Source organism: Microcebus murinus, chromosome 18 (assembly GCF_040939455.1).
Source record: "Microcebus murinus isolate Inina chromosome 18, M.murinus_Inina_mat1.0, whole genome shotgun sequence".
NCBI classification, from domain to species: domain Eukaryota; kingdom Metazoa; phylum Chordata; class Mammalia; order Primates; family Cheirogaleidae; genus Microcebus; species Microcebus murinus.
In genome coordinates this window covers 20,283,161-20,303,646 of record NC_134121.1, presented here as the reverse complement: position 1 = coordinate 20,303,646, position 20,486 = coordinate 20,283,161, and the positions used below count along the sequence as shown (strand labels likewise).

Sequence of the window (20,486 nt, the reverse complement as noted above, 5' to 3'; positions counted from 1 at the left end):
GTGAGCCTAGAAGCAAAGTTTTTTCCCACTAATCCACTGGGTCTTTACTTGGAAACAGTGACCCAACAATGAATGGATAAAACACAAGCCAAGACTTCCTATCATCCTGAGACCATGGGACAGAGAGGGGGATCCTTAGGTAGGAGGGAAAATAGGGGTCATAGGATTAAAATTTCTTACCCCTCCAAGGAGGATTCTAAGAGAAAAAAGATACATCTGTGGTGATTTGGAGTAGGGCAGGGAGAGATCTTAAAGTTCTTTTGCATACATGAGGGACCTGGAAGAAAATGGGTTCTTCCTTATGGGGGGGGGTCGGCATTTCTACTGAGCATTTAGAGGCCAGGCTGCCCACACCACTATTCCTTTAAAAATATCTAGCCAAGAGCAAATCATATGCTTACATTTCAAATACAATATGGGTACCCACATACAAACCACTATATTGTGATCATGTTGCATCTGCCAGCTTTATATTTAAGCCTCAGAGGCTATAATTTACTTTAGGAAATAGTCTAGCTATCCAAAAAGAAAGTCTTATTTCAGGATGTCATTTGTTTGTGGGAGCCCCAAGCCCCAGGGAAAATATGATGTTAGTGATCCCTTAAATAATACACGTGACCAGGGAGGATTTTTTTCTAATAAGACAAGGATAGTTTGACCTTAGAACAGCTACTAATGAAATATACTACAGCAGGTTAAAAGACTAATCATAAAGTAGCCACCCATTCCTGATAAAACTTTTGGTCAAAAACTTATGGAAGGCTATTTTTTTCTTAACATGTTAAAGAATTTAATCAGTGTCAAACAAATGGCTAATACTGTATTTGATAATAAGATGTTACAGATATATCCATTATATCAGATAGAAGATAAGAATGCTTATTAATTAACATTGTTCTGGAAGTTCTAGCCATGTAGTTCTAAAAGAAAAGGAAATATGGTTGACTGTTGAACAACACGGATTTGAACTGTGTGAGTCCACATATTTTTTCTTCCTTATGATTTTCTTGATTTTCTTTTCTCTAGCTTACTTTATTGTAAGAATATAGTATATAGGCTGATGTGGTGGGTGACTCACAGCTGTAATTCTAGAACTCTGTGCAAGGTTAAGGCAGGAAGATAGCTTGAGGCAGGAGTTTGAGACTAGTCTGAGCAAGAGCAAGACCCCTGTCTCTACAAAAAATAGAAAAATTAGCTGAGCATGGTGGCTACTTGGGAGGCTGAGGCAGGAGGATCGCCTGAGCTCAGGGGTTTGAGGTTACAGTGAGCTATGATGCACTCTACCTGGGGTGACAGAGTGAAATTCTTTCTCAAAAAAAAAAAACCAAAAAACAAAAAAGAATACAGTACATAATACATATAACATACAAAATACTGTGTTTCCCCAAAAATAAGACAGGGTCTTATATTTAATTTTCCTCAAGAAGATACCCTAGGGCTTATTTTCAGGGGATGTTATCTTCCCCTCAAAGCCTCAGCTTGCAGCACGCACAGGATGGCCGGGACCTGATGGCGGAGCCGACCTTGTTGGTGGGGCTGCCTGTACCTTTCCGGTCACCTCTGGGATAGCAGCTGTCTCGATGGGGCAGATGAGAAGGGCTGCTGGTCTTTAACACTCCATGACGAAATGCATGGGTTGTGCAGATACACTGCGTAGCCACGCCCGTCACTAGGTCTTATTTTCGGGGTAGGGCTTATATTGCGCAAATGCTTAGAAATCTTGCTAGGGCTTATTTTATGGGTAGGTCACATTTTCGGGGAAACATTGTACATGTTAATTGTTTACATTAGCGGTAAGACTTCTGGTCAACATTAGTTATGTTTTGAGGGAGTCAAAAGTTATACACGGGTTTTTGATTGCACAGGGGGTCGGCACCCTGACTCCACGTTGTTAAAGGGTCAACTGTAAATGGTATGACTGTTGCAAAAAGAAGGTAGAGTTGTCTTTACTTGCAAACAGCATGGCTTTCTCTTCGGACTAAAAAACTACTTTGAAATAAGAATAGTCAACCTCCTTGTGCTAAATTTGACTGGCTTAAAAAAAAAAAAAAAGAAAGAAGAATATATACAGTCAACCTTCCATATCCATGGGTTCCATATCTGTGGATCCAACCAACTGCATAACAAAAATATTTGGTGGAAAAATTGCATCTGTACTGAACAGGTACAGGCTTTTTTCTTGTCATTATTCCCTAAGCATTCTGTAAACAACTATATATTTATATATATAGAGAGATAACTAATACATTGTAGTAGTTATTACAAGTAGTCTAGAGATGATTTAAAGTATATAGCAGAATGCGCATAGGTTGCATGTAAATACCACTGTCATTTTATCAGGGACTTAAACGTTTGTGGGGGTCCTGGAACCAGTCACCCACAGATACCAGGGGACAACTATATTTAAAAGTTAGCCATTTTTACAGCTCCACCTTTCCATTTGTAAACTACATCTCACCCTTTTGCCTATTCAAGGACTTTGTTCTTGCAATTCTCCCTCTCATCAGTTTTTTTTTCCCTCTTGGATTGTCGCAATCAGCGTTTGTTAGAGTGTCGTTAAAATATCCTCCTCCTGATCACATCACATGTTTTTCCAGCTGCAACTCCCTGTCTCTGCTCCCTTTGCAGCAAAACTGAGAGAGAATTGTTTACAGTTCTTACCTCAGCCTCTCATCTGTCATTTTCTCTCTCTCTCTCTCTCTGTATAACCTTTCTTCTTTTTTTTATCCTCTTGGTATGTCCTGTGTTGGCAGGAGGACTGGGATTGGTCAGGGTCGCAGGCGTGTGGGCATGTGTGGGGCAGGCAGTGCCCGCTGCTGTCTCCCCTACACTGGGAGAGTCTCTGTCTCTCAGCCTCAGCACTTCCCTGACGCCCTTACCCCATCAAGGTCATGCGCGACCTTCTGTGCCACATCTGCTGGTCAGTTCTCTGTCCTCATCTTCCTCAGCCTCTCGGCAGCATCTGACACAGTCACCCTCCATTCCAAGGCACTTTCTTTACCTGGCCTTTGGGACGCTAAAGTGACGCTGGAGTATCTTCATCCCCCTCTTCCGTCACTCGGCTTCCTGCTCGGCCTCTGCATTTGTGGTCCCTGGCTGTGTCCAGGGACCGCTTCTGTAGCCTTGTCCTCTCCTTGGATGATCTCCTCCAGGCCCATGACCTCTGACATCTTCTAGTCACTGATGACCACTGGTTTACATCTCAAGCCCCCTCTCCCCGGAGCCTAGATGAGCAAATCCAAGGGCCGACTTGACATCTCCACTTGCAGGTCTGGTAGATACCCCGAGATTGGCCTCTGAACTTTTCCCTCACAAACTTCTCCTCCACTGCTTCTCATCTTGGTTAATGGGGCGCCCCCTTGACACACTTGCTCAAGCCCCAGAACCAGGTCCATCCTTGATCTTTCTCCCCACCACTCCCCACGTTCAATCTGCCAGTCTCACCCACTGACTCTGTCTTCAGAATCAACCATGTCCTTACTCTGCTGCAGACCAGTCCTGCTCGCCACACTCGGCTCCAGCCTGGGCTGTTTGCAGTAGCCTCTCCCGCTGGCCTCCTGCCTTCCCCTTGTCCTCCCTGCAGTCTGTTCCTTCACAGCAGCCAAAGTGGCCATTTCAACTGTAAGGCAGGTCATCTCACTCCTCCTGTAACCCTTGGTAGCTTCCTATTACACTTAAAATAAAACTCCATTGTTTTTACTCTGGTCTACAGGGCCTTAAAGAGCTTGGTCCACGAATGCCCTCTGACCTCCCTGGCCCTCTCTGGCTCCATCCACTCCAGCCATCGCAGTCAGTTCCTGGCCTCTATGCAGGTCCCCTGGGCCTCAGGTGGCCTCCCCTAATATGCATGTGGCTTGTTCCCTTTCGTTATTGAGGTCTGTGCTCAAATGTCATTTCTCCAGAGACATTCTCCTGGATCGCTCTGGATCTCTAGAATGTGCACCACCTTCCCAACCATGCCTTTACTCTTAACCCTGCTGTGTTTTCTATTCCTTATATGTCTGAAATTATTTTTCTATTTATATTCTTGTTTATTGTCTGTCTCTCCCACTAGAATAGATGCTCCACGAGGGCAGCAACCTCCTCTGCCTTGTTCTTTCCTATATCTGTTGTGCTTAAAACAAGGCTGGCACATAGTAGGTGCTCAGTTAATATCTGTTGAATGAATTTCGGTACTTACCAGTTGTAAAACACAATGAGGAGAAACAGTGTATTTACAGCAGTGTATCTCTTAAACATCAATAAGTAGAAGATAAAAGAGAGGTATCCTTTTTTCCCCAGCAAATTGGAAAAATTAATGTCAGTGATAATGTTGGTGGGGGTGCTAGGAAATGGGCTGTCTCATTTGCCACTGGTGGAAATATAAAAATGTCTATGTTTTCGTAAGTGGTGAGTCATGGGTGATTTTTATCTCAATTTTGGTGGTTTGCTCTATTTCCCAATTTTTTTCCAATGATTTTCCCCCTAGAATTATTTTGTATACCAGAAAAATCCAATAATTTTAATCTTCTTCTTCTTTTTAAAATTAACCTGGCTGCATCTTTGCATAGCAGACCCCAGTGGTAGGATGGTCTTGTTCTGTTATTGAACCTCTTGTCTTAGGAACGTTTGATCTGAATTCTGTATCAAGTTTTCGTGTGATGGTGAAGTACTGGTTATTAAAAACTGTATGTGCAGAATCCCTCTTGTTCTGAGGTCCCGGCGGATTTTGTGAGCCCACTGGAGATGTGGGGCTGGGAAAAGCATGCAGCACTGAGGCAGGGCCCACCCAGTTTGAGGTGGGGTCCCACAAGCCTTTCTGCCAAGACACAGGTTTCCACAGACAGGGAAACCTAGCTTTCTTGGCCAACACGCTGCCCTCCTCCCTCACTGCTTGGGATTGGATTAAAAACAATAATAATCATAGCCACACATGCCTCTCCCTCTTCTGCATGCCCTATTCCTATCGTCCCCAACCCCCAGGTCACCAACCGGGTCCAGTCTGTAGCCTGTTAGGGACCAGGCCGCAGAGCTCTGCCACCCACCCCCAACGCCCCTTCCCCATGGAAAAATTGTTTTCCATGAAATCAGTTCCTGGTGCCAAAAAGGTTGGGGACCTCTGCCCTATTCTACTGGGGCCCAAGTGGCCAGCCCTATTGCCTGGGTCCCCAGAACCCCCAGAAGGGAGGCTCACAGCTGAATGGCCTAACCAGTGGACCCTTCCGCAGTTTCTTTTCTGGAGCTGTGTTGCTAGCTTGACACTTCGTTTAATTCTGTTGCTTTTGGGGCTTGGCGGTGAAGTTCAAGAGCACCCAGTGGCCCACCTCAGCAGTGTCTACCCTGGTGGCAGTAGACAGAGCACACAGAGGGGCCTGAGTGTGCTTGGCTTCTCACCCTGGGCTGTTGCATTCTCGTTGTCTCCGCTTCAGCCCTCTCAGACCCCAGACCTCTGACACTTTGCATGGCCAACCTCAAGAATCTCCCAATAGACCGAAGATTATTTTAAGTGGCACTGAGAGCTGAGGGTTAGGGCTGGCTCAAGAGACTGCTTCCCTAGTGTTTGGCATGTTGAACGGCACACAAAATGACAGCTGTGATATTCCAAGTGCAGGGCCCTGGTGAAGCTTCGAGGGTGCAGATTTTAACTATGTGGTCTTCAGTTGGAAACCGGTTGCTTCCTCCTGATAGGGCGGAGAGGCTCTAATGAAAAGCTTCCCTTCCGTCCTTAACCACCTGGCGGAGATCTGATGGTGTTCTAAAGATGCATAATTCATCTTCATCTTCATGCTCCTTGGAGGAAGCGCCTGTGGGAGAGAGAAGCACTGTCCTAGAATAAATGTGGTTCTCCACCAGCTGCTGTTACAGCCCAAGCCTAGGTGGGATGTGGGGTCCTGTGTAATGTCACCACGGGAGCCAGTGTGGCTATAGTTAGTTAATTTGCCCCTCCTGCACAGCTGCCCTACTTTGGATCAGTTATTCATTTATCTGTACTTCAGTGCTTGCTCCTCCATCTACCCACCCCCCAGGCCTGAGGGGCTCAGAAGAACCCTGCAGTTAATTTGGTGTGGACTTAACCACCTTCTTTTACTTTTTACAGCTTAAACTTTGGAACAAGTACCGAATTTCCAACATTCCATCGCTAATATTCCTAGACGCCACCACCGGGAAGGTCGTGTGCAGGAATGGGCTGCTGGTGATCAGAGACGACCCAGAAGGTAACACCCTGGCGTGTCCATCCTGCACTCTTATCACCCAGCTAGCTCCTCTGTCCCCCTTCCCTAATCTCCTCCCCACTGCTGGAGAGAGTACTAATGAAATGCATAAGAGTGGGTTTATGTGGCCAGAGAACATTGTCTTGGTGAAATTACAGTATTCTCTAGATCATGGTTAAGATTTTTAAAGGGATCAGAATGTCCCTCCTGGGGGTTTTAATTCATGGGCCAGAGGAGATGGAATCTGAAAAAGGCAGTTCAGCTTGGAGGGCCGAGGAGGCTGTGGAAAGGCAGCTAGAGCCCAGACATTGGCTCCTAGTGCTGTTTCAACGGCAGCTGCCCTCTTAACAATTACAGGCAGCCTAAGTGGGGTGTTTGCTTTTCAAAATACTACCACAGCAAAGTTGCAGTCTCTGTGTTGCTCTCCTGGCCCAGGTGGTGAGTGCACCTCATTTCTTGGTGCTGCCTGAGCCCTGCAGGCCTTGGCCTTGGCCTTGCTGGCTGTCTGGCCGTGCACCAGGTAGGCTGTTCGCATCACTGCTCAGTGGCTGTCCAAGGACGGCTTCTTTCCCCCTTGCACTAGAGTGATAAAAGGTCATACACTCTCCCCTCCCTCATTTATTGATCCAATGAGAAGATTCAACCCTGCTTACAAATTTTCCCAGTAAAAATTTCACCTGCTCCAAAGAATTGCCCTCAGTAAGAACCAGGGCGTGATGGAACCAAATGTGTACCTTCTCAAATTTAAACACGCACACGCACATGCACACACCCTTGAAGACTGTTAACGCAGGTTCCCTGGCCCCACTCCCAGGGAATTTCGATTCTTTTGTTGCAGGGTGGGCTTGGCCCCCTGCATTTTTAACTAGTCTGCTTCTCCCTCCCACCCCCCCCCCAGGCGATTTTGAGGCAGTGGTCAGTAGACCACCCTGTGAGAAAACACTGTTCAGTTGGGCTGGGAGAATATCACTTCCTCTTCCTGCCTGGTGCTTATGTGTCATCAGAATGTTGACCATCTGGATGGGGGTGGGTTTTGCGCTTTCTTTTTATTAGACTTGAATTTTCATTTGATTCCCAGAGCCCTAATCCAGACCAATTGACTCAGAATCTCTGGGGGTGGGGCCCAGGAGTATCATGTTTTAAAATTCCCCAATTGATTCTAAAATGCAATTGAGAACCACTGAAGTTCTGGGGTTGGGACCAAATGAACACAGGGTTAATTCCTGAGACAACGATTCTCAAACCTTGACCATCACCAGAGTTACCTGCGAAGTCTGTTTTGTTTTGAACATACCTCTTCGCTCTGTCCCTGGATCTCGAGATTTGGGGTACTACCTGGGCATCAGTACTTTTCCAAAGCCCCAGGTGATGAACCTTATGATTATTCAGGTTTAGGAACCACTGCCTTGAGGGTAAGGAGGGCTCTGCGGTGGCTATGTTAGCTATGGATCCTATAGATTTGTTAACAAACACCATTTGATGATAAAGTTGTCATGCCTACAGCTCTGAGGCCTCCTGGGTCCCAGGCCTTGATGAAGAGCCTTACCATTCTCACCATCTGTTGCCTGTTTCAGGTCTGGAATTCCCTTGGGGACCTAAACCCTTCAGGGAAGTCATTGCAGGGCCCTTGCTTAGAAATAACGGGCAGTCCCTGGAGAGCAGCAGCCTGGAGGGGTCTCACGTGGGAGTCTATTTCTCTGCACATTGGGTGAGTGTTTGGTCCCTCTTTAGTCTAGACAGAAGGAAGCAGTGATGTCACCACCAAGCCAAGTTGTGGTTGGCTTCTGGAGGCGAGACTGCCCAGGCAGGAATTTCCTGGCCTTCTGGCCTTCTCCTGTGCCTGATGCAATATTGGCATGTAATAGTGCTTATATTTATAATGATAATAGCATCAAGAAAATATCTTCCTGGCCAGGTGCGGTGGCTCACACCTGTAATCCTAGCACTCTGGGAGGCCAAGGCGGGAGGATCACTCAAGGCCAGGAGCTCAAAACCAGCCTGAGCAAGAGTGAGACCCTGTCTCTACTAAAAATAGAAAGAAATTAGCTGGACAACTAAAAATATATAGAAGAAAATTAGCCGGGCATGGTGGTGCATGCCTGTGGTCCCAGCTACTCGGGAGGCTGAGGCAGGAGGATCGCTTGAGCCCAGGAGTTTGAGGTTGCTGTAAGCTAGGCTGATACCATGGCACTCTAGCCCAGGCAACAGAGTGAGACTCTGTCTTGAAAAAAAAACGGGGGGGGGGGGATATCTTCCCTTGATGGGTCTATAAGGATATTCCATTCCAGTGACACTTCTAATGGTCCCTACGGGAGTTTGTTTAATGGCTGCCTGCTGGCACGCTGCGTAGGGTGAGAAGGCGGCTTTGCTGGATGCTCACCATTCAGAGAGGCAAGTTCGTGTCCGCCTCTTTTATAAACTGGGCTTTGCCATCCCAGTCCTACGTGGGTCTAGCTTGCCTGGGCTCTAATGGTGAGCAGCCAGGGAATGGAGAAGGCACGTCACGCAGCAGGGGCCCGTTCTTGCCTTCCAGTGTCCACCCTGCCGAAGCCTCACCCGGGTCCTGGTGGAATCCTACCGGAAGATCAAGGAGGCAGGCCAGAACTTTGAGATCATCTTTGTTAGTGCAGACAGGTAAGGCGTGTGGTGAAGTGACAGGGCGGCTCCCTGTTTCGGTAGGTGGCTGACATCCATCTCTTTCGTCTTGCATTTCTTACTTCCTCATTGTAGGGCTGGGAAATAGGGATGGAGGAAAACATATCTGGGAGTATTGGCAGAAGGACAGATACATTTCACATTTACTCATTTAATTGTCTGAAGGGGAGCCGAGAGAAACCTCTTCCTGCTATAAATACTGGGTATGTTGTAATTCAGGCCTGGGTCATTTGCGATTAGGGTGTGTTTTCTGATTGGTTCATCACTTTAGTTTGTGGTGAGAAGATGTGGAGGGAGGAGGATGGGAAAGGGCCACAGATGAAAGCCATGTGACCCCTGTCTTGGATGGCTAGGCAATCTTTCTGTTAGCTCTGGCCACAAACCTTGGGGCTATTTGAATGCATAAGGATGAAGAATCACAGAACAAGCCAGGCAGACATTCTTCCAGGACTAAGTCAGGTCCTCTTAGCCTCCGTTCCCTCTGTTTCTTGCCCTCTCTCTCTGGCTTCACTCATCAGTGAGCTTCCTTCATCTCAAAACTCCATCCAACCCAGTTTAGGCTGAATCACCAGGCACTTCTGCCTCTTAAGGGTCTCTGAAGGACTGGCACAATGAGGGCATTTTGTACATTGTTGTGTCTTTGACATCCACAGTGTCCTGTACTAGGTTTATGGGTCCATAGTCCTGCTCCACTGGAAGCTCCCTGTATCAGCGGGAAGACATGCCAGGTGGCACGATCACTTTTATAAGGATTTAAACAACATCAACTTTATTGAACCATAATTTATGTACAATAAGATGCATCCATGTCAGGTATACAGTTCAGTGAGTTTTGACTGATACATGTACCCAGGTAGTCATCATCATAGTCAAGATACAGAACATTTCCATCACTAATAAGGTTCCTTTGTGCCCCATCTTGGTCAGTACCTACCCCCAAACTCCAGCCTCAGGACACTCATGATCTACTTTCTATTGCTTGAGTAGATTTGTCTTTTCTATGGTTTCTTACTTGTGGAATCATAGGTATAAGGTTGGTTGCACAAATTAGAAATCTCCCTGGGAATGCCATAGCTGTATACATCTAAGCTCCTTAGAAAAGTGAGACCTGCCTGTGTTGGCACATGAAAAGTTGGGCATGGGCTCAGTTGGTAGGATGCGGGCGTGTGGGCTGTTAAAATGGCCTGGCATTTGGTTTGGGATCTCCTGTTGTGTGGAGGCATTTGCTCCTGGTGGACACCAGAATGGGTAGAGTAACACACTCCCACTGCCTGGCGTCTGAGAGCACGGCAGTGAGAGCCCCAGCTCCTCGAGCAGCCCTGGGTGCTCGGTGAAAGGTAGAAAAGGTCCGGTGGTGGTGGTGCGGCCGGGGATACCAGGGCCTTGTTCTCCGTGTGTGTATCTCTGCAGGTCAGAGGAGTCATTCAAACAGTACTTCAGTGAGATGCCCTGGCTCGCTGTCCCCTACACTGATGAGGCCCGGCGGTCACGCCTCAACCGGCTGTATGGAATCCAAGGTAGGCACGCGAGCCCCGGCTCCCTGCGGCAGCTCCTGGGCAGCCCGCATGCCCGGGCTTGTCCCATCTTTGCTTTTCCTTTTAGAAGAAAAAGAACAAAGGCCCCTTGGTCATATTCTGGCCTCTCTTATCCCCCTACCAGCCCATGTGTGTGTGTGTGTGTGTGTGTGTGTGTGTGTGTGTGTGTGTACAAATGCATGCAAAGTGTGACTCTCTGTGACATGGTTGGGCCTTAGCTAAGCCCACCTCACAGGTGACTCTGGGGGTGTCTTGGAGGTGCAGGCCAAGAATAGCAACTGTCCTCCTCCTACCAGGCCCGGACCCTCCTGCATCTTTGCCCACGGCATGGTTTGCTGTTTTATTTCTTTCCATGTTCACTGATACCAACACCCCAGCTCTGGTCCCCACCCCCTGCTGCTGAGTGGCCTTGTGATTACTTAACCTCTCTTTTCTCAATAAAGTTCAGAAGTTTCAATGGGAGGCACAGAATAGGCTTGTAACAAATGTTTATTGACTGATGAAAAGGAAAAATTTGATTCTACTACCTAAAAAAGCTAAACTTTTGAATGTCAAAAAGCTTAAACAAAGGCAACCAACAATATTAGCAACATGTATGGCAAAGAATCAATATCCTTCATAGGAAGTAGAACTCTCTCCAGCATCAGTTTAAAGAGAAAAAAAAATGATTGAGTAGAAAGTATGTACAAGGTAAGAGGCAGGCAATTTACCCAATACATATCATCAGTAATGGATACGGAAAACATTCAGCATAGTTTGTTTTCATGATTTACAGATGAAAACACTGCATTTACATCTGTCACATTTGCAAAGAACTCTTACCCCACCGCTCCCCTGTGACCCCCCCCCACACACACACGCAAAACGATAGTGCCTAGTGTAGGGAAGGGAGCACACTGCTAGTAGGAGCATGAATCAGGACCACCTTTCTGGAGAGCAGTTTGGCATTATACATCAGAGGCCTTAAAAATCTATAAAACCTTTAATTTAGAAATCCCAGTTGTAGGAATTGATTCTCAGGAAATTATCTTATAGTACCCAGAAATGGCTGAGCAGACGATGGGCTTTGGTTTTTTAATTTTTTTGTGTACTTTGAATTTCATTATGGACCACAGTTCTTCCTTATTTTTCAGCCCCTAGAAAACTCAGCTGAATTTGTAACCACCTTTAGCAATTTTGCAAAACTTACCATTTCTAGGCCGGGCGCGGTGGCTCACGCCTGTAATCCTAGCACTTTGGGAGGCCGAGGCGGGCGGATTGCTCAAGGTCAGGAGTTCGAAACCAGCCTGAGCGAGACCCCGTCTCTACCAAAAATAGAAATAAATTAATTGACCAACTAAAAATATATATACAAAAAATTAGCCGGGCATGGTGGCGCATGCCTGTAGTCCCAGCTACTCGGGAGGCTGAGGCAGTAGGATCGCTGAGCCCCGGAGATTGAGGTTGCTGTGAGCCAGGCTGACGCCACGGCACTCACTCTAGCCTGGGCAACAAAGTGAGACTCTGTCTCAAAAAAAAAAAAAAAAAAACTTACCATTTCTGTGCACGACCTTGACCCTGGCTTCATTTTCTTATCCCTCCTTGCTTTCCCCTCAGGGTGTATTTTCATCTATTTTTATTGGATTATATTATGCGGTGTCTTTAAAGCTTCCTCAAATCCTTTTTGGAAAAGAAGCAGTAGATTTAAATGCATGGGATTCCATCTCCTGAGCTCCAACTAACCATTCGATCCTCCCTACCCTGAGCTCCGTGGGAAAGGACTGGGAGGGCAGCCCAGTGCTGCCCTTGAGTGGACAGGACGAGACTGACACTGGGAAATAGCTAAAGAGCAGAGTGTGAGGAACTAAAAAGTGTTGGTCAAATGCCCCCCATTTTGCCCAAGGGCTTAGAAGACGGCCATTTGTCTCCACTTAGAAGCGCAGGGCCGGTGCTGGCCTCGCTCGGCCTCTCTGCCTAGTCAGGAGCCTCTCCATACATAGGTATCTTCATCCCAGACACCACGTCCTCAGTCGAACAGAATCTTTCCCTCTCTGAGGTGGAGAATTCATCCCTGGAAGTGGGGGCCTGTGTGATACAGGATTGCTGGAGGTCCATGCTAAGGCCATGGGGTCACCTGGAACTAGTAAGTTAGCAAAGGACGGCCTTCCTACTGCACAGCCAGTTTGGGGGTCGCAGCCTGGGCTCCTGCTGTGCTCAGAGGCTTCCAAGTCGCCCTGGAGAGCGGGTGGCACAGCAGAGAACAGAAGGCCTTCAATATTCCACGTGTGCTTTGGCCACGCGGCAGAGGGTGGAAGGTCCTTCCTGTAAAATGTTGACCGGGCACAAAAAGCCAGATTGATAGTTGCTGTATGTGCCTGAAGCAGACGGCAGAGGAGGGCTCTCTTCCTTCTGCCTCTCCAGCAGGCGAAGGGGCTGTGGTTGTTAGGTGGGGCCCAGCCAGCCAAAAAGCGGGTGACCACAACTGAGGGATGAGAACAGGGAATTTTCAGAGACTTGTTTCTTTGGTCTCTTGAGGCCCTGGCAGTGTGGGGACAAGCTGTACGTACGTGGCCCCCAACTTCAAGGAGCCCTCAGCCAAGGATCAGAAAGCTGATCTGGAGAGCCTGAGCCCTGGCCAGCAGCCAGCCAGGCCATATTAGAACAATGTGGGATTCAGCCAGAGCTTGACTCCCACCGTGAGTGTCCTCTGCTGGCCCCTCCTGCTGGCTCCCCTGCCATCTGCTCTAGTCTCCCTTCAGTTTGGAACTGTCATCTTTTCCAGCTCCCACCTCCTGCTTCCTCATTCTCCCTGGCATGGTGGTTTGTGCCCGTTGCTTACATGACCTCTCTGACCTCTTGAGCTTGGCCTCTGAATCCTTCTCAGGGCTTCATTTAATGGAAGAATCTGAGTTCAGAGGAGACTCTGGCTAGCTTAGAGGGTGTTAGCCTAGGAAGACTTCCTGGAGAAGGTGGTTCTGGAGCAGGGCCTTACAGAGTGGGTGGGGTTTAGATAAGGGGTTTGGGATATTTCAGGACAAAGGCCAGAACAGGCTTGCCCATGGTATGCCATAGGGACAGAGTAGGGGATAGGGCTGATGAGGCCACATCACAGAGAGCCTTGAGCACCATGCTGGCACCCTTGGACTTAACCCTTTGGGGTTTTGGAGGCTTTTGAAAGTTTTGATTAAGGGCAGATCAGTACAGTCATGACATTTAAAGCTGGACTGGAAGAGAAATCACAGAGGCAGTTGTCTGCTGCTATTTCTGATGGACACATGGAGCACACGCTGTGACCAGGCCTCAGGCTGGGGCTTGATGCCACGCTGCCTGACACCAGGCCTCCCAGCCTCTCATTGCCACTTACTGTCTTCCCCTCGCCAGAATCTTGGTGGGGGTGGCTGTGGGGGGAGTCTGTAACCCATATTTTCACTAAGCTCCTGTGCAGCATTTTAGGTTGATGTTACCAGTCAGCAGCATCCTTCTCACAAGTACAAGTTCAGACAACTTTTTGCCTCCCACTGCTTCTGACCACCAAACGGAAGGAAATGTATGGCCTGTGGTGGGCGGGGTTGCTGAGAACATGGCTTTGCAGCCTTGTAAAGGCCGGACCCCTAGGAGCAGAGAGGTGGGGGGTATAGAGGGGGCGGCACCTCCCTCCCTGTTGGTGACTCATCCCTTTCCCTGCTCCTCTTCCACCTCTCTCCCCAGCAGACCTGCTCTCCTGAACTCCCTCGGAGCCCCCTTCTGCTGCGAGATGTCCCTGCTACTTCCCCATGTCCCGTTACTCGTGTGTCCCTTTCCCTCGTTCTTGCCAGCAGTATCTTCCCTACTTTCTAAGGCTCTACCTTTGCTCTTCTGGGGTCTTGCTTTTGCCTCTTCCATTTTTCCATCTCTTCCTCGCCCCCTCGTCTCTCTATATATATTAGCTTCTTCTCCACTCCACAGTATGCTCAGGCCTCTCTTAGCTGTAAAAAAAAGCCATTACTCTCAGGAACAAAGGGACTATCTCAGTCTGCTGGGACTGAGTTCTGGAGCCTGGGAAGTCCAAGGTCAAGGTGCCAGTGAGGGGAGGGCCCTCTTCCTGGTTTGCAGATGGCGCCTTTTCACTGTGTCCTTATGCAATGGAAGGAGCAAGCTCTGGAGTTCTCCGCCTCTTCTTACAAGGGCACCAGCCCTGTCGGATCAGGACACCACCTGTAGGATCTCATGTAACACCTCCTCACAGGCCCTGTCTCCAAATATGGCCACATTGGGGGTGAGGGCTTCAACATTTGAATTTTGCAGGGGGACATAGACACTTGGCCCACAACAGCTGCCGTCCCTCTCTCTTTCCTCCCAGACATCAAAATTCTTAAAAGACACTCCCATTGCCCCTGCTTTCCCTGCTCCTAGCACGGGTCAGGTCTCCTGCTGGTAAGGGACACCAGCATGAGGAAGTCATGGTCCCTGTTCTCATGGAGTTCAGGGATGCCACTTCACTGCTTATCCTTCCAGGCCCAGCACTGAGCCAACACTCCCCTCTCCGAGGGCAGCAGGGGCCCCCTGTTCATGTATTTGCTGAATGAAATGTAGCTGTATGCCCAGTGCTTAGCTGTTCACAAAGTGAAAAGACAAAGGCCCCAGACCTCATGGAGCTGACACTCTATTGGAAAGACAGGCAGTAAGTACGCGCATAGGCACTAAGGGGAAAGGTGACTTGAACCTGCCCTCTGGCGGGGGGCAGAGACAGGGCAGCAGAGGGTGTGACAGGGGGCCTACCCTGGGCAGGTCCCTGAGCAGTGGCCTGGGGCGGGGGACTGTGCTGCCTCAGATCTACAATAGCCTCCCCAGCCATGCCCTCCAAGCCACCCCCAGTCCCTGCTCCCGGGGGAACGTGGGGCTTGGAGGAAAGTAGAGTCCATTAGTGGATCTGGTCTCAGCTCTGCCACTAAGCAGCTGTGTGGCTCCACACCAGTCGCTTCCCCTCTCTGGGCCTCTTGCCTTGTCTAAAGATGTACAGCATTGGCCTGCAGATCTCCAAGTCCCTCCAGGCGTCCTGATTTGGAGGAAAGCCAGGCCCCTCTGGCCTCTACATCCCACTGCAGAGGAGTTAGGAGTCAAGCGTGGGGGCTTCGTAGGCTGCTGTCTCCTGCCACATCTAGTGTGTCCCTGTGGGCCGGCCTCCCCACCCCGCCCTTCACCTGGACGCAGAATCCCACAGCTCGTGGCAGCGGAGGTGAATTTCTTGGCAGCCTTTTGTAAGGAGAAGAGATGACCCAGGGGGTTACTTTGGTTTTAAAATTCACATTTGATTTATTAAAATACAAATTAAAATAAAACATCCTAGACTTCACTTAAACTTTTAATGTTGATTTTTGAATTTCGTAACTCTGTTCATATGTCTAGGAAATTGTAGAAGCTTCTTGTTAGAGGTCCATTGGGCCCCACTTACAAACTTAATTAAACTCTTTTAAACATTTTAAACTGATTTAAACCTTTCCAATAGTTCCTCAAAGGACAAAAAATGGTTTCCAAATCTTTACGTAAGCCTACTAGCTGGACGTGGTAGCTCACACACTGTAATTCTAGCACTCTGGGAGGAAGTGGTGGGAGGAGTGCTTGAGGCCAGGAGTTCAAGACCAGCCTGAGCAGAGGCAAACCCCCATCTCTACAAAAGATAGAAAAATTAGCCAACGTGGTGGCATGTGCCTGTAGTCCCAGCTACTTTGGATGCTGATGCAGGAGGATCACTGGAAACCAGGAACTTGAGGTTGCAGTGAGCTATGATGATGCCACTGTACTTTAGCCCAGGTGACACAGAAAGACCTTGTCTAAAAAAAAAGTAAGCCTACTAACTCCAGTAAAATAAATATAAATAGGGTGATTCTTAGATTCTCTTAAATGTGGCAGCACTGTTAGTAGGGTTTCAACTTTTCTTTTATTATTATTATTTTTTTTAGTAAAAGGGCCTCCCTCTGTTGCCCAGGCTGGAGTACAGTGGCCCAATCGTAGTTCATTGTCACCTTAAACCCCTGGGCTCAAGCGATCCTCCTGCCTCAGCCTGCCAAAGTGCTGGGACTACAGGCATGGACCCCCATTGCACCTAGCTGCATGGACTTCTTGACACATAAAAACATTAAAGCCAAGAATTTCAGTTGTATTTCTAAACTTAACTATAGATCTTCTAGATTTGAAAGATCCTCACTTACTAAGGAAGTAATTCTATCATTCCAATGATATCATTTTGGAAGCATCTTGTCAGTACACGGAGGTTGTGTGAGTACGTATGTGCGCTCAGTCTGCACTGGTAGCCCTATTCGTGGCGCTGTGTCCCTGCCCTGTGTCCCAAGCAGATGGTGGTTTCACTTTCACGGTCCTTGTAGTTCGCATCGCTGGTTTGACTGGTGTCATTTCTGGATTCTGCCAGTCTTGGAAACTGGCAGCTCCTCCCTCAGCCCTGCCATCCCTTGATTGGATTTTGGTTTTCTTTGCCTCTAAGGATATTTAAATGTTGCCAGTCTAACTCTAAATACTTTTGAAATTGAAGGAACTGCATGTTCTTTCATACTCTTCATAGCATCGCAAAACTCTGATAGTTATTTTTTACTGAATTCTGAATTTTTTTTTTTTTTTTTTTTGGAGACAGAGTCTCGCTTTCTTGCTTAGGTTAGAGTGAGTGCCGTGGCATCAGCCTAGCTCACAGCAACCTCAAACTCCTGGGCTTAAGCAATCCTACTGCCTCAGCCCCCCGAGTTGCTGGGACTACAGGCACGAGCCACCGTGCCCGGCTAATTTTTTTTTTTATATATATTTATATATATATATTAGTTGGCCAATTAATTTCTTTCTATTTTTTATAGTAGAGACGGGGTCTCGCTCAGGCTGGTTTTGAACTCCTGACCTTGAGCAATGCGCCCGCCTCGGCCTCCCAGAGTGCTAGGATTACAAGCGTGAGCCACCGCGCCCGGCCTGAATTCTGAATATTTTGGAGCTTCTGTGGCTTCAACCAAAATCATTGAGCTGATGTGTTTATATGTATGTGTATACTCACGCACACACAAACGCAGTCATTGCAGGTTTCTGGCTGTCTGGGTGTCTGTCTTCAGCAGTCCTGCAGGGCTGTCCCCTGGAGAGCTCCTGCCCCTGCGTGACTGTCCGTGCATGGGGCTCTCACTCTTCTGTCTTTCCTCCCTGCGTGTTGTGATGAAGGCGCTTTTACAGAGCAGTCCCAGGGACATTCCCCTCCTGCACCCAGGGGAGCACCTCCACCTGGCCTGTCTTTGTCCTCATGGGAAGGCGTAGCTTGATCTGACAGTCGCATCCATATGTGTATTGAAGCATGTAAGAGCAGACCTGCTTTCTCCTGAAAGCTCAGATGAAACTGGGGCATGCAGGAAGAACCCAGACTCCATGAGTATGTCGGGAACTGGACTTAGAAGTCCCTGGGTCCCAGGTATCACCATGCAGAGTGAAGGAGGCCTTGCAAATGCTGACAGTTTGCTGCGGCGTCTGTGGGGTGGGGCTCGTCAGGATGTTGAGGTGTGCTGCGGAGTCACCCCTTTCACAGGGCGGCAGGACCTGCAGCATTGGTGAGGCGTTTGCCCCAGGCTGGCCAGGCCAAAAGTCCTGTTGCTGCTGGCAGCCTGGTGGCTGGCTCCCTTCTGGGCTCTGGACCTCGCCATACTGTGTGACCCACCGTGCTCACCGGGCCACTGGAGTTCACCGTGGACTGGATGTTCGGCCTCTACCTGTTTCTTCCATCTCACTTGAGTAGCGGGCGTCCCCGAGCCCTTAGGCCTCTTGCTCCAAGTGCTTTGTGCAGGCTGCAGAATCCGTAGCCCTATACGCTGTGTAAAATTGCCTTTCTGAGAAAACCATTTAGACACATTTGGCAAAAGGCAAATCCCATTTGCAATTGTCTAAGTAATCCTGGGCTGTCAGAGAACTCGTGCTCTTTGCAGGGCGGCTTAGAGCCCCTTCTCCCCTGGGCTAGAGGCCCCAGCTGGCTTTGTTCTCCTGCCCCCAGCCTTTGGGCAGCACAGACGGCCCTGCCAGCCCTGCCGTGTGGGGCCCAGAGGGGCAGGGTCAGGGGTGGGGGACAGGCAGCGGCTTTAGCCTGGTGGCTGGGAGGCCTGGGGTGAGGGCCCTCTGCTCTCTTGGCATCATCTCTGTTTTTCTCTTTCTCTCATCCTGTCCTCCTGTGCTTTCTCCCCCCTTCCCTTTTTCCTTTCTTCCTCTTCTATCTCCCTCCTTTCTCCTCTCTTTCCCTTCCTTTGCCCTCTTCCTCGCCCCTTTCAAAAAATGGATTTGAGGCAGAATCTGTTTATATAAAAACAAAACACTTGCAAATTGTATGTTTCCATCAGTAGAGAGCAAGGGGCAGATTCTGGTATTTTTTGCAGACAAATGTCAGTGTTGAAAGGGTTGGGACAGGCCACTGGGAACCGCACATGGTCCTGGGGAGGGCAGGCCGGGGCTGCCCAGCAGCTTTGGGGTTCTGCTCTGCGTGTCTTGTTTAATTTTGAGAGCATAGAAAGGAGAAAAGCAGGAAAGGACAGTGAGAGATGTAACCAACGCCCATGTGGCCGCCACTCAGAATTGACATTTTTCCCAGGTATGTAAAGTATGAGTAAAGGGAAGCGTCGCCCTAAAGGTGAGGTGTCCTCACTCTGCTCCCTGCCCCTGCCTTGTCCCTGGGGAAGTGCTCCTGTGGGCTTAATGTGTGTCTTCATAATCTGTTTGCACAGTTTCACCGCATATGTATGTGAGCCTATGAATAATATATAGTATTGCTGGCTGAGTCTTTTAGAATCTGGCTTAAAATTCAGACGTGCTGTAATACAATTTTGCTACTTGGTTTTTTCACTAAACATTATGTTTTCATGATTTATCTGTGTTGATATTTATACCTAGTCCATTTATTTTTGGTGCTGAAAAGCATTTCATTGTATGACTGTACCGTGGTTTATTTATCTACTCTACTGTTGATAGATGGTGGTTTCTAGATTTTCTGTATTATGGGAAGGTTGCTGTAAATGTCTTCGATGCCTGTCCCCTGACACAGGCACCTGCCTGGGCAGCTGTTGGACCCGCCGGCTGAGTTCAAGTAGGTCCAGGTCCACCCCGTGACCTCCCTTGGGGTTTGTCTGAGCTTCACCACCCTCACCAGCTGCTTTCTTCCTCTCCTCGACTCTCTAGGCAAGGGAAAGTTTGGAGGAGCCACGAGGATGAAGATTACAGGCATGAGTCACCATGCCCGGCCTTACCCTTCAGTTCTGAGTTTCATCTTATGTTAATGCATTAATTATGACGCCAATTAAGAAAATCCAAATATACGTCTCTCTCTCACCTACCTTCCTGCCTTCCCAGCACAACTGTTCTCACTTTTCTGTGTCCCTTTTGCCCTCTGCCCACATACATGCATGGTTGTGATGTACATAAATCACAGAACTGTGTGTTCTGCATTTTTTACTTAACAATGTAGTGCAGGCTAGGTGAGGTGGCTCATGCCTGTAATCCTAGCACTCTGGGAGGCCGAAGCAGGAGGATTGCTTGACCCCAGGAGTTCAAGACCAGCCTGAGCAAGAGCGAGACCCCGTCCCTACTAAAAATTAGAAAAAAATTAGCCGGGCATGGCGGCACATGCTTGTAGTCCCAGCTACTTGGGAGGCTGAGGCAGGAGGATTGCTTGAGCCCAGGAGTTTGAGGTTGCTGTGAGCTATGATGACACCTCTGCACTCTAGCCTGGGAGACAGAGCAAGACCCTGTCTCATAAAAAGAAAAAGAAAAATAGTGCAAACGTTTTCTAAGTTGCTACAGTCTTCACAACAACCATTTTCATGAGCGCGTAATATTCTGCCTGCTGATGTGCCCTAACCTGTTCTTCCTGGTCTGGCATCTGCTTTTCCTGCCATTCCTCCTCCCAGCTCCCAGCACTCTCAGGTCACGTTGCCATCCAGACACAGAGAAGGCTGGGTCACAGCCCTGCCTGGCTCCTCCACCAGCCCCCTACCTCCTCTCCTCCTCCAAAACTCCCTGTTTCCTTGGGAGTAGAAAAGCCACCAAACTAAACTGTGGACAGTCTCATCATGCGTGGCTTTGAGATTGTTTTTAATATTCACAAATAGTTTCCTCTCAAGAGGAAGGA

The 20,486-nt window shown here is 48.5% G+C and overlaps 1 protein-coding gene across 1 annotated transcript in view; it reads left to right on the top strand.

Moving 5' to 3' along the window:
* The window catches only part of NXN (nucleoredoxin), a 144,991-nt gene that overhangs the window by 114,423 nt on the left and 10,082 nt on the right, over positions 1-20,486 (top strand). The window contains exons 2-5 of the mRNA XM_012740561.2: positions 6,077-6,194; positions 7,766-7,899; positions 8,725-8,825; positions 10,257-10,363. Of these exons, the coding sequence (XP_012596015.2) occupies positions 6,077-6,194; positions 7,766-7,899; positions 8,725-8,825; positions 10,257-10,363 (460 nt within the window). The remainder of the gene's footprint in view (positions 1-6,076; positions 6,195-7,765; positions 7,900-8,724; positions 8,826-10,256; positions 10,364-20,486) is intronic.